The sequence below is a fragment of the Lagopus leucura genome, unplaced genomic scaffold (genome assembly GCF_019238085.1).
Source record: "Lagopus leucura isolate 7727_CA_CO unplaced genomic scaffold, USGS_WTPT01 Super-Scaffold_100033, whole genome shotgun sequence".
In the NCBI taxonomy this organism is placed as follows: Eukaryota; Metazoa; Chordata; class Aves; order Galliformes; family Phasianidae; genus Lagopus; species Lagopus leucura.
Window position 1 is genome coordinate 6,590,527 of NW_024962282.1, and position 13,043 is coordinate 6,603,569.

General features: G+C 44.5%; 2 protein-coding genes across 4 annotated transcripts; both read left to right on the plus strand.

Annotated features, from left to right (window-relative positions):
- Window positions 1–1,999: 1,999 nt before the first annotated feature.
- On the plus strand, window positions 2,000–9,066 carry RAD51 (RAD51 recombinase). 3 transcript variants are annotated; one of them, XM_042882075.1, is made up of 10 exons: window positions 2,000–2,039; window positions 2,583–2,682; window positions 3,485–3,622; window positions 4,341–4,458; window positions 4,764–4,855; window positions 5,421–5,515; window positions 6,279–6,392; window positions 7,576–7,705; window positions 7,947–8,068; window positions 8,330–9,066. In XM_042882075.1, exons 2-10 carry the CDS (start codon window positions 2,596–2,598, stop codon window positions 8,451–8,453), a joined length of 1,020 nt encoding a protein of 339 aa, XP_042738009.1. In that variant the 5' UTR covers window positions 2,000–2,039; window positions 2,583–2,595; the 3' UTR covers window positions 8,454–9,066. The 3 variants fall into 3 exon arrangements, with proteins under 3 accessions (XP_042738009.1, XP_042738011.1, XP_042738010.1); XM_042882077.1 differs by lacking the exon at window positions 2,000–2,039 and adding an exon at window positions 2,407–2,426; XM_042882076.1 differs by lacking the exon at window positions 2,000–2,039 and adding an exon at window positions 2,412–2,431.
- Window positions 9,067–11,128: 2,062 nt separating this feature from the next.
- Window positions 11,129–13,043, plus strand: LOC122185781 (cytochrome P450 1B1-like). Its single transcript, XM_042881859.1, is given in 3 exon segments — window positions 11,129–11,136; window positions 11,592–12,535; window positions 12,538–13,043. Coding segments are annotated over 3 exon segments (1,458 nt in total).

The following is a 13,043-nucleotide window of genomic DNA, read 5'->3' on the forward strand; positions in this document are numbered from 1 at the left end:
TGTGTCTTTCTCTAATTTTTTCCTTCTATTTGGAAGGTGGAAGTTCATTAAATATATGAATTACTGTTATTCTTTCTTCAAGCTGTTTGACTGCTCTGTTTAAACTTCTGTCTGAAAGTTTGCCTATTACTACTGACAAAACTTTATCTCTTTAAGACTTCTCATAATCTGAATGTGTTTTTTTTTGTTTTTGGTTTTTTTTTTTTTTCCCTGTACTTCACAGTGTTAGACTGTTATAGTGTGATCTTTGCAGGAGAAAACATTTTAAGTAGAAAATAGTAATAAATTTGCAAATGTCTTGGATGCTATACCTGGAATTACTTTCGAGGTTCCTGAGGCCATTTTATCAGCAGCAAGAACCAGTAGAGGGAGCTGCAGTAGTACTGTGTGATCATTATCCTGCTTGGTTTTTTTCCATGTCTAGTTTGTTGAGGGGTTTTGTTTTGTTTTTAATTTTCTGTAGCATGTTTCTAAGCCAAAAAAAAAGGTAATGAAGTACCAGATGAAACAAAACCAAAATGCTCCATGTATTTACAGTAAAAATAGTGTTTAGGAAGTTTCACTTGCAGCAATGGAAGCTGCTGATGTCATTTGCTATCTCTTTGCTTTGATAAAACCAGGGAAAAAAAAGACTTCTGTGTGGTTTCTTAGAAGCTGTAGTGATCTCATCTGATTTCAGCGCTATCACAGGTGAATAGCTCAACCTGAAAAGCTCTGGATTTACTTAGTAAGTACTTAGGGAGTGAGTAAAAACAAGCTTTACCATAAGAAACAAGCACCTTTTTCTTAGCTACTCAGCACAAGGAGTCTTCCCAACTTCCATGTCTTTTTGTATTTGGATAGCTTAGCGTTGGTCTTATGTCCAATAATCTGCAGCTTTTCAATGACATAATGAAATTCCTGAGTCCAAGTAGACTCAGTGATTTTCTTCAATAGTGAGACAGCACTGCATCAGCCTCCTTTGTGTCTGACCACAACCCACTAAAACAGGAAGCTATTGATAAATCACAGAATCAGAACTGCCTGAGTTGGAAGGGAATTTTAAAAGTCATCTAGTTCTTATTAACCCCATTTTAGATACTGAAGGGCTGCTCTCAGATCTCCATGGAGTCTTCCCTTCTCCAGGCTGCACATCTCCAGCTCTCAGCCCGTCCTTGGAGGAGAGATGTTCCATTCCTTGGGTCATTTCTGTGGCCCTCCTCTAGACACACTCCAACAGGCTCATGTTTCTCCTGCACTGAGGACTCCACATCTGAGTGCAATGCTCCAGGCGAGGTCTCACACCGTGGAGCAGAGATGTTCCCTTGAACTGCCTACCACGTTTTTCTTCATCCAGCCCAGGAAAAGGTGTAAGGCTCACAGTATGTGCAAAGCGAACCTCTGAGCAGTATTCTTGCTTCCTCTTTTGTGTGCAGTTAGATTTGGGAATTATTAATAGGCTTTTTTAAAGCTAGCTGCACAAATATTCTCAATTGTTGAAGGTCATATCTCTTTAATATCTTATATCCTTTATCTTTGCATGACCTTCTCTTTGTAGATGTCTGGCCAACACTAAAAAGGATTTAATACACATTGTAATGAAAAGCACAAGCCCTCTGCAGATATTTCCAGTGAAGCTGGCCTGGAGCTACTGCTGGAATAGTGGTGTCAGCGTCTGTAATAAACATTAGGACAAAATACAGCAGTGTGATGTTAATCCTAATCAACTAAAACAGAAGCAGATGGAAATCCTTATAAATGATGGTCAGGAAAAGCAGCAGGGAGGTGCAGATTTTCCTGTTCTGCATTACATTCAGATGCAGAAGTCCATCCCACTCCGTGCTCTGCTTCCAAGGGTGAGCAGCACTCTTGCGCATATGTGTGTGTACATGTAAAAAGGGGTGCGTCCCCTTTAAGGCACCGCCAGCTTCAGCTAAATCCATTGGGTGAGCGTGACTCCACGCTCTCTCCCGTCACGTGACGCGGTGGCGGGCTCCGCGGTCTTCCCCCGTCACGTGACGCGGTGGCGGGCTCCTCCGAAACGGTGGCGGCTACGAACGGTAATGGCGGGGGCGGGCGCGCGGGTTGCAGCGGGCGGCTGCGGGCCTGGGGAGGAGCGGCGCGGCGCGGCGCGGCGCGGCGCGGCGGTTGAGGCGGGCCCATAAGAAGTTTGAAAAATAACGCTGGGTTGAGGTGATGCGGGGGCGGCCCGAGAGTGGAGAACGAGAGGAAACGGGACAGGCCGCTTTCCGATGCGTGTGGTGGCGGAACGCTGGGCCACCGCCCTGCCTTCAGGCTGCGAGTGGCCCCGCTGGGAGCCTCCCAGCACGCAGTACTCGGGGGACAACCCGAGCACGCACTGAAGGCGACGGTTTGCTAGCACCGTGCTGATTTTTTCACCATTATCCTCCTGAATGCTCGGGAGCCTCAGTTCAACCTCCCGTCAGGTGAGGTCAGTCAAGGTCTTGTTTTTAGAGTGTAACGCTGCCCAGGAGAGCGCACAGAAGACTTTTCTCACTGTGGGAAGGGACTTTGCTGCTCTGTGCGCCCGTGTCCCGTTTGTGTTGCACTCCGTGTCACCAAGCTGTCTGCTTTCCTTCTAGGACGACTGCAGCCATGGCTATGCAGGTGCAGTTCGAGGCAAACGCCGACACATCTGCAGAGGAGGAGAGCTTTGGCCCAGAGCCCATATCTAGGCTAGAGGTAAAAGGTTTTGTATGATAAGGGCAGTGAGGCATTGGCACGAGTTGCCCGGAGAGGTGAGGGATGCCCCATTCCTGGAGATGTTTGTGGTGAAGAAGCTGAAAGGGCCTTTGAGCACTTGATAGAGCTGTAGGTGTCCCTGGTCATGGCATTATTGGACCAGCTGCCCTTAGAGGTCACTTCAAACAATTTTATGCTTCTATCTTTTCCTTGATATTTGTTAGTTACCTTCAGTATTTGTTAAATCAATATCTGCTTTTCTGCACTATTTAGAGAGTAGCTCTTGCAAACACTGCATTACGATCATTTTTATTTAAAAGACTACTTGTTTGTAAGTGTTAGGGTGGTAGCATTGGATGTGCTGACTTGTAATAACAGAGTTTGATTTAAATTGTAAAGTAGAATCATAGAATTGCTCAGGTTGGAAAAGACCTTCAAGATCATCCAGTCCAACCACGAACTAACCACATTACCCCAACTCTAACAGCCCTCTGCTAAATCATGTCCCTGAGCACCACATCCAAACAGTTTTTAAACACATCCAGGGATGGGTCCCTGAGGAGCCTATTCCAGTGCTTAAGCACCCTTTCTGTAAAGAAGTTCTTCCTGATATCCCACCTAAACATACCCTAGTGCAGCTTGAGGCCATCTCCCCTTGTCCATTTGTTTGTAAGTGTTAGAATGATAACACTGAACGTGCTGACTTGTAATAACAGCGTTTGATTTAAATCTAAAGGCAGCTGAAGGTGTTCAGTGATTGGTGTTTGTGACTCCTTGTGTCTCTTTTTCCTCTGTCTGTCAGCAATGTGGGATAAATGCAAATGACGTGAAGAAATTAGAAGAAGCTGGATATCACACTGTTGAGTCTGTTGCACATGCACCCAAGAAGGAGCTGTTAAATATTAAAGGCATCAGTGAAGCCAAAGCTGATAAAATCTTGGTAAGGATGTTAAGCAAAAACTTTAAGCTGAGAAAGTCAAGAAGGTTTATTTTTGCTATTTTAAAGTATTCCAGTGATTTTGGAAGGTTTCAATTAATGATAGACCGAGAAGAGTAATAAGGCTGATTAGGGATGTGTTGTGGCTTTTTATGGGAAGAGATCAGAAGAGGCTAGAACCAGCTTCAAGAAGAAGTGAAGGGCTGGGGGAAATAATTAGGAAGTTCTCTAAAAATTGTGGAAGATGTGGAGAGTATGGCCAAGACTGTCATTTCCAGCTCAATATCTCTCATGGTAAGGAGGCTTGAAGCAAAGAAAGCATTTTTTCATACAGGATATGATGGAGTTCCAGAACTACTTGTCCCACAATGCTGTAACCATCAGTATTATGAATGGTTTAATAATGTAACAATACCAAGAGATAAGTATGGTGTTAATGAGATAATCTTCACACAGAGGCACTTGGCGAACTCATAGGAATTATCAGGTAGTGAATCAGTTCCTTATTCCCTGACTTGTTCCCCAAGCATCCACTTGTGGCAGTTGTCAAGGCACAGGGTGCTTAGTTAGGAACCACTGGGCTGACCCCATACAGTTGTTCCTCTGTTACAACCCACTGAAGCGCAGGTGCAGGTGGCACCTGAGCTTTATAGTACTAATTACTAGGGAGTAAATTAATGGGATGTGCTCTTTCTGCACTGCTTAGTTTGGTTTTCTTTAGGCTGAAGCAGCTAAACTGGTTCCAATGGGTTTTACCACAGCAACGGAATTCCATCAGCGGAGGTCTGAAATCATCCAGATCACCACTGGGTCCAAAGAACTTGATAAACTTCTTCAAGGTAATAACTTGGGTTCTATTTATTGATTAACTTTCATGATCATCTCCCTGTTCCCACTTGTAATCTAAAAGCACAGTTAAGTCACTTCAGCTCTTCAGCATCATCAAAAATAAACTTAGCTGAACTTCTCACCTTCAGAATGAGCAAACCTCAATATGAAAACCAGTTTTTCCAATTAGCTTGAAAACTTTCAGCCAAAGTGTTAAACTCAGTCTGTGTTAAATTAAAACTTTGTGTATGCAGTCTTTACTGGAAGTATGTGACAATTTTTTTATTATTTATTTTTTTTTCTTTCTTCCACTTAGGAGGAATAGAAACAGGGTCCATAACAGAATTATTTGGGGAGTTTCGTACTGGAAAAACACAGTTGTGCCATACTTTGGCAGTAACCTGTCAAGTGAGTGATCCACTTTATTAAAATCAAGTATTCAGACAATGCAGTTTTTGTGTATTTGCTAGTTTTATTTATGCCATTTTCTTACAAAAACAACCCCACACATGCACAGCTGCAAAGAGTGGATTTTATCCGTTCCCAAAGAGATCTCAGAAACTTTTGCAGCAACCATGACTGAACTTTCAGCTTGCAAGGGTCTTTTATTCCTCACTTAACCTGCTTGTTAGGATTACTGTAGCAGCAGTTAAATTTGTTATCTTTTTGCCCATATTTTGGCTTATGTTTTGTAGCTTTTTTTTGGCCTTAATATTTTGATCCCATTAACAGACATTAGCCTTGTGGTGTAATCATAGGTCTTAAGCACAGAGAGGTGCTTGAAGCTGAGCTCCTGTCCTCTTGCACAGACACTGAAGACAAGAATCTGTCTTGTCACTTTTCCCAGACAAATGTGACTTTAATCACCATAGCTTGGTACGTTATTTATTATGTGAACATCAGCTGAAGGCATAAAGCAGTAACTAAATTACTTGTTATTGATTTCGTATTCATAAATGTGCTCTTCCTTCAGCTTCCCATTGACCAAGGAGGTGGAGAAGGAAAAGCCATGTATATTGACACTGAAGGCACCTTCCGTCCAGAACGTCTTCTTGCTGTGGCTGAAAGGTCTGTACTTACGGCTGGAAGTAAACAGGCATTAGGTGAAGAAGGGAATGCGTTTCCTAATGGTGAGGCAGCCTAGTTAAAATCAGCCAGGCTCTTTACATTCATTGGACTGTTAGAGTAAGAACTATCCTTAAGCAACAGCTCCTTCCTGCCTCCTGGGTTCTATCACTGCCTACCTAGATGCTCTTTAGACCAGTTCATTAGCTGTATTTTATAAAGTTTCTATTTTTACTTAGCTATGATATAAGCTAACATCATTGTTTCTTGGCATATGTTTTCACTTAATATCCCCCTCAAATTTAGTTTTACAGTTGGTGGCATACCAAGATTTTCCTTAAATTCTACTAGTATTTTGTAACAAAGATTCTTTTACAAGAAGTTTATCTTAACAGCACATGGAATTTTTTTGTTGAGAAATGTTAGAGTCATCCCTGACCAGTTGGAAGACAGTTTTCTTATCTCCTGCCTCTACTTCATAATACCTCAGAAGTGTCTTGTACACAAATCAGGGATAAGGTAATTAACTGAGTTTCCTGAAGGCAATAAAAACTGCTGGATACATGCAGATTCTTGTTATACTTAAATATCAAACTAATATGAGCTGTACTGGTCCACAAGAGTTGTTCCCTTTTCTTTAGAGAGGAAATTGACCTAATCAACGTATCATCCTGCATGAATGAAATAAAGTCAAGTTATTGAAAGGTAGCAGTAACTCCTGTTGGTGAAGTTTGTTGCTGAAGACTTTTGTCACTGATGTCTCTAGGTATGGCTTGTCTGGCAGTGATGTCCTGGATAATGTGGCGTATGCTCGAGGCTTTAACACAGATCACCAGACCCAGCTGCTCTATCAGGCATCTGCTATGATGGCTGAATCACGGTAATGAGACCTCATCTTAAGATGGGGTGATTTTTGTGCTGGTACATTATAAACATGCTTGTACAGTTCTCTTGCACTGGTTCATCACCTGCACTACATGACTGAATTGTCAAAGTAACAGCTTACGTTTAAAGTTGTTCTCAAACCTTTGCTTTGACGCTTGCATGCAGTAAGTTTTGTGTATCAGCTGAGATGTGTGAGTAATTTAGTTGTGAGTTAATACCTGTTCCTTTTGAAATGTTGGATGGTAGCAACTGACTTAAGCTATGACAACTGACTTGACTTGACAAAGAATGAGTGCCAGCCTGAGAAACAACTTTAAAGATCACATTATATAATTGCTTTCAGAAAGAGAGTTGATATAGAGCAGTGCAGCTGTTGTGGTTTAGCCTGGCAGGCAGCTAGCACCAGCTGTTCACCTCCCTAACCCCAAGAGGGTGGGGGAGAGAACTGAAAACAGTAAAAATGCAAGAACTCTTGGGCTGAGATAAAGACAGTTTAATGAGAAAGAAAACAAAACACAACTGCTACAGAAAATGATGGTGCAGTGTAGTTACTCGCTACCTGCTGAGCAATGCTCTGCCTGTCACTGAGCAGTAGCAGTCTCCTCCAGCTTTGTTGTTCAGCATGATGCCATTATATATGGTATAGGATATCCCTTTGGCCAGCTTGGGTCAACTGTCCTGGCTCTTTTCCAGCTCCTTGCAGGCAGGGCAGCAGGAGGAGCAGGAGAGTCCTTGACTCAGTATAAGCACAACAACTAAAACATCAATCTATTATCAACATTTTTTTTTTTACCTTTTTTTTTTTTTTCCCAGAACAGTAGCATACCAACCACTGTGAAGAAGATTAACTATCCCAGCCAAAACCAGGACGTGTGCAGATAGCTTTAGTTTGAAACTGAGGTTTACAAGACCCTTTAGAAGGAAGGGGGTGGTGATATGAGATACACAGGGGCCTGTTTACCTGCAGAATACCCATGTAAAAGACCTTACAAAGGGTTTTATTTCATAGTAATCTGAATGCTGCAAATTGACTCTGTGGTGGTAAAAATAACACTTCTGCTAACTGGTAGGTGAGACGGGCTTATATCCACATCTGCGTGCAGCTTACAGTTGACTCAGATGGTCACATTATTCACCTCTGAAAACAATTTTGAGAATGCTTTATGTAACTTTTCCAGGTATGCACTGCTGATAGTGGACAGTGCAACAGCTCTGTATCGGACAGATTACTCTGGAAGAGGTGAGCTGTCAGCGAGACAGATGCATCTGGCCAGATTTCTGCGTATGCTTCTCCGACTTGCAGATGAGGTAAATGCTGAACTTTGCTCCCTAGGGGACTGGTGATTGATTTTCTTTCTCTTGTGAAGCTCAGCAATCTTGTACAAAAGGTGTTCTGCCTGCTCGTTGTCTGCTTCTGTTGTATTTTGAGAGTGAGTATTACCTGCAGAGAGGAGAGCAGAGCAGAAGTACAAGCATGGGTTTTTTTTGTTTTTTTTTTTAATTTATTCAGGTGGTGGAAAGTGATTTTGCTTTGTTGCTTTTCTCCTAGTTTGGTGTGGCTGTTGTGATCACTAACCAAGTTGTGGCACAAGTAGATGGAGCAGCCATGTTTGCAGCAGATCCCAAGAAACCTATTGGAGGAAATATCATAGCCCATGCGTCCACCACCAGGTGAGAGAACAGATTATCATCTTCCATTAGCTTTATTTTGGAAGATTTTGTGTCACTGAATACATACTTTTTAATTCCGGGTCTCTCTTTGGTCTGCCAGTGTCACTTCCAGTCTGCTTTGCAGAAACTCTGAGCAGGTTCAGTTCTTACAGTTCAAAGTGTGCTACATTCCATGTAACGTTTCAATGTAATGTTTTAATAATTACTATCAGGATTCTCTGGAAGAAGGCTATACCTCTTTTCTTTCTTCTTCCCCCTCAGACTTTATCTGCGAAAAGGCCGAGGTGAAACCAGAATATGTAAAATTTATGACTCTCCTTGCCTTCCTGAGGCTGAAGCAATGTTTGCTATTAATGCTGATGGAGTGGGAGATGCAAAAGAGTGAAGACTTCATCTCATTCCCCGTGTAAACTAAGACTGGGTGGCCACAATCGGCTCCTGTGATGGAAGCTTTCCCAATGCACCTGCTGTTCAAATGCTGTCCGAGGATTCTGTTGTATGTCAGCATACGTGTTCATCATGTGAATCCAATTTGAGACATGTCTGCAGGTGTTGCTTGGAAGAGACTGGGTTTTAGTCAAGTGTTAGGTTAATGTGGTTTCTTGAGAATATTTTCAGAGGACCATATGCTTGAAGTTTTCTTCACAGCTGTTGCTCCCATTGAGTTCTACAGGTGGACATAGCACAGTGATCTGAAAATTTGTGGCAATAGTTTGTAATTTAATGACTTTGAAGTAAGTCAGGTAAGGAACGTGGTGGCTTGAGAACATAACAGGTTGCCTTAATAATTAGTTACAAAATAAAGCAGAATAGCATTCCACAAAAAGAATGTGTGAATATTGCTGTGTCTGAGATTATGATCGACCCCTAAACTTTTTGTTAATTTTGCTTTGAATTCTGCAATATGCTGCTTTTTGGGAACTGCTAATTTACATTTCAATAATGTTGTTTATTGTATGTCATTATTTCTCTCTGGAAATCTGCTTTTTAATAAAAAGACCATGAAAATATTGATGACATTACAGGCGCCTGGACTTTAGCCAGGTGCTAATTCAAACTTAGGCACTCTTTGCCTGAGGTAGGGAAAAGATCTTCAGTGACTCTCAACGTGGGGTGTTTTTTTTTTCTACAAAACATCATTTCCTTTTCTGATACGTGCTGTACAGCTGCTTGGTTGCTGACACTTGCCTGGTCAAGTGACTGGTGAAACTGTGACCAACTGTAAGACCCTGTCCTTGCACTCTATGTGCTTCTGGTGGCCAACACCTGGCAGTGGTTTGTTGTAGGCTGACATGACTTGATCACAGTCCTCCAGTGTTAGTGTTGTACAGTTTAATCTAACAGAACACATTATTCTTTTCAAAGTCTGAACAACTGAGGTAACTTCTGAAGTTCCCTCTGTTCATCCAATGCTTAGCATGCGAACTGCTTTCTCTGTAGTCCACAGCACTTCTCTAGGTCAAGCTGAAAGGTTTGTAACTGCCACAAAACCCAACAAAATGGGAAAAATTTTTCCTCTTCTCTAAGCTCTTATACAGCCATCTAAGCTTTTATACAGCCCAGGCTTGGAGCTCGGTGGGATTTGGGTTTTTTCTTTTTAGCACAAGAATCTTTAGGAATGTCCTCAAGTTATCTGATGACATCCCATAGCAAGTATTTCCATAAAGGGTTTAAGTTGCTTGTGACTCAAGGCTATGTAACATTAATTAAAATAAGCTTATTGTCAACATTGCTTTCATCTCAAGGAGCTACAATTAATAATATTTTGGAAACATTTTTCCTGCCTTTCATTGAAGTATTTGTCTCAGCGTTTCTCAAAAACTCTAAAACTCCCCTTAAAGAAGCAGAATATCATTAGAAATCATAACTTTAAAAGCTCTTAGAAGTTTTTGTGTGTTTGTGCAACCATCTGGCTTGCATTCACCCAGCCAACTTTTGCTCTGTTAGAACCCTCACCTAGAGGTGAGAAGGAATTTATCGTTGAAGCACGTGCAGAAATGGGTGTGTTGTTCTGAGCTACTCATTGTTTCAGCCTTTATTTTTGAAGGAAATTAATTGGTGTTTCTTTCCCCAATTTCAAATTCTCTCTAAGCCACTTCAAAGCACAGGAGGGGCAGCAATATGTGCTGGGGAAGCAGAAAGGAGGTTGGTGTCTAAGGCTTGTATTTTGGGGTTAAATGATGGGAAAATGTTTCTCTCTGCTGTTTCACAGCCACGCTGAGGAAAGCCCCTTAAACAGGCCAATGACTAGAAGGAAATGCCTCATTTATTTTATTTATTTTGAAATACGTAACTGAAATTGGGTGCTTTCATGAAGAAGTCAAATCCTACCAAACCAAAATAGTATGGGGAAAAAACACCTTTTTTTTTTTTTTCTCCCCACCATTCAGAGAGGAACAGCTGCACAGCATGAAGACTTGTTCTGTTTTTTTTGTAGAGGTGGTGTATTATATTATTTATATTATATTATTATATATTATATGCTAGAATAGGCAGCATCATGATCTGGGGGCAACACATGGCATCAGAGAGACCAACCAAGGCATCATTATGAGAGTAAGCATCAAAGTCAAGGAGAGGCAGCTGTATAACATTCAACAGGGATGGAAGCAGAAGGAGTGAGCTGGAGTGTTGCTATAAGGAGGGAGAAGCCAAAATCAGAGCAGTCCAAAGAAGAGTTTGGGGACGAGCATGGAAAGCCCCAAAGTTTTGATTAAAGCTATTTTTTTTTTTGTTTTGTCCCCAAGTTGGGTTGGGGTTATGAGAAAAAGTAGCAGGAAGCAAGCTGGTTCAGCTTGCTGTTTTTTGGGATAGTAAACAGCCAGAGACGCTGTAAAGCTCCAGGCAGCCCAATTCACTCTATTTGTGCAGAATTAATTTCCCCTTACCATGGAAAATTGCCTTTTCTTGGTCCAGGGGACATTACATGCAAGTATCAGCCTTGCTCAGGGTCAGACAAGACAATGAAATCATCCTTCTGAAGCCACTAAGCAATGTCCCCAGAGCCACCCCACATCCTGCAGCTCACCTCTGCAATCTGATGCCTTCTGGGAAGCGGAGATGCTCAGGTTTGGTGATGGAGCTGCCAAAAGCTGCACTGAGATGATTGAATCCAGCTGCAAAGCCCAGAGCCACAATTGCAATCACGAGTGGGAAAAATAAAGCAAGAAAAACTCCACAGGGGGACAGGGATATGTAGCATCACCCACCCCACATGGGTCCATAATACTTTCAGGGAGGATACGGGTGATGCTAGCAAGCTCCATGATAAAGTTCTGACTGCTGTCAGCACCCTGCTGCTCCCTGAACCCTGCACCCACTCACAGCCCCTTCTGGACCCCGCTCCCTCCTCACACCCAAACTTGGAGCTCTCCACCATGATTCCATCTCCATGTGTCTCATTGGGGTGGCTCCACCCATGTTCTCCCTCCCCAGCCCACAGCAGCCTCCTGGGGGGAGGAGAGAGGTTTGGCCTGTCTTGGAGGCAACCATAAAGCCGCGCTGATCCTCAGCCTCCGTGCAGAGCAGCTGCAGCCGTGAGTGCGATGGGGACCCCCAAAGGTGCGGCCACAGCGCTGGTGCTGTCACCTCTCTCTGCCCTTCTCATTGCCGTTGTGCTCACTGCCATCCTGCTGCTTGCCAGGACTCTCCGCAAGGCCACTCATGGCCAGATCCTACCGGGTCCTTTTGCGTGGCCTCTGGTGGGCAATGTCCTGCAGCTGGGCCGTCTGCCCCACCTCACCTTCATGCACATGGCGTGCCACTATGGAGCCATCTTCCCTTCCTTCGGCCTGGTGTCTGGTGGGCGCAGCATCACCTTTGGGAGCTGCTCACCCCAATGGCAGGCACAGTGGCGGCTGGCCCATGCTGCCCTAAGGGCTCATTCAATGGTTGCCGAGGTGGAGTGGCACGTGGCGGCCGAGGCAGGTGACCTGGCGCAGCTCTTCCGGAGGCACAGCCAGGGTGGTGCTTATTTCCAGCCCTGCCCGCTCTTAGTGGTGGCCAACACCAATGTCCTCTGTGCTCTCTGCTTTGGCCACCGCTATGACCATTCTGACAGCGAGTTCACCGCATTGCTTGGCCGCAATGACCGCTTTGGGCAGACGGGGGCCGGCAGTCTGGTGGACATGCTGCCCTGGCTCCTCTGCTTCCCCAACCCTGTCCGCTGTGTCTACTGTGACTTCCAGGCCCTCAACTGTGAACTGCGTGGCTTTGTGCAGGCCAAGGTGGCACAGCACCACCAGACCTTTGACTGGCGAGCAGTCCGTGACATCAGTGATGTCATGATCACCTCTGTAGAGTGCTGGGGTGTGTCCCCTGATGGGCTGGGACCTGAGGATGTGGAAGGTGCCATGACCGACATCTTCGGAGCAGGGCAGGACACCACATCCACAACGTTCTCATGGATCCTCCTGCTGCTGCTGAAGCACCCGCAGGTCCAGCAGGACTGATAGGCTGAGCTGGAGCGGTGGTGGGACACAGCCGACTGCCCACAACTGAGGACCGACCCCATCTACCCCTTCTGGAGGCCTTCATCTATGAGACACTGCGCTACAGCAACTTTGTGCCCATCACCATTCCACATGCCACCACAGCTGATGTGGAGCTCGAGGGCTTCCACATCCCTAAGGGCACTGTGGACTTTGTCAACCAGTGGTCAGTCAACCATGACTGCAGCAAGTGGTCTGAGCCCCAGTGCTTTGATCCTACGCGATTCCTGGACAAGCAGCAGTGCCTGGACCGTGAGCGGGCTGGCAGCGTGATGATCTTCTCGGCTGGCCAGCGGCGCTGCATAGGTGACCAGCTCTCCAAGCTCCAGCTCTTCCTCTTCACCACCATCCTCCTCCACCACTGCTCCTTCCATGCCAACCCAGCGGAGCACCTCACCATGGACTGCATCCATGGGCTGGTGCTGAAGCCACTGCCTTTCACTGCCAATGTGTGGCCGAGGCTCCACCTGCTCATCCAGCCATGA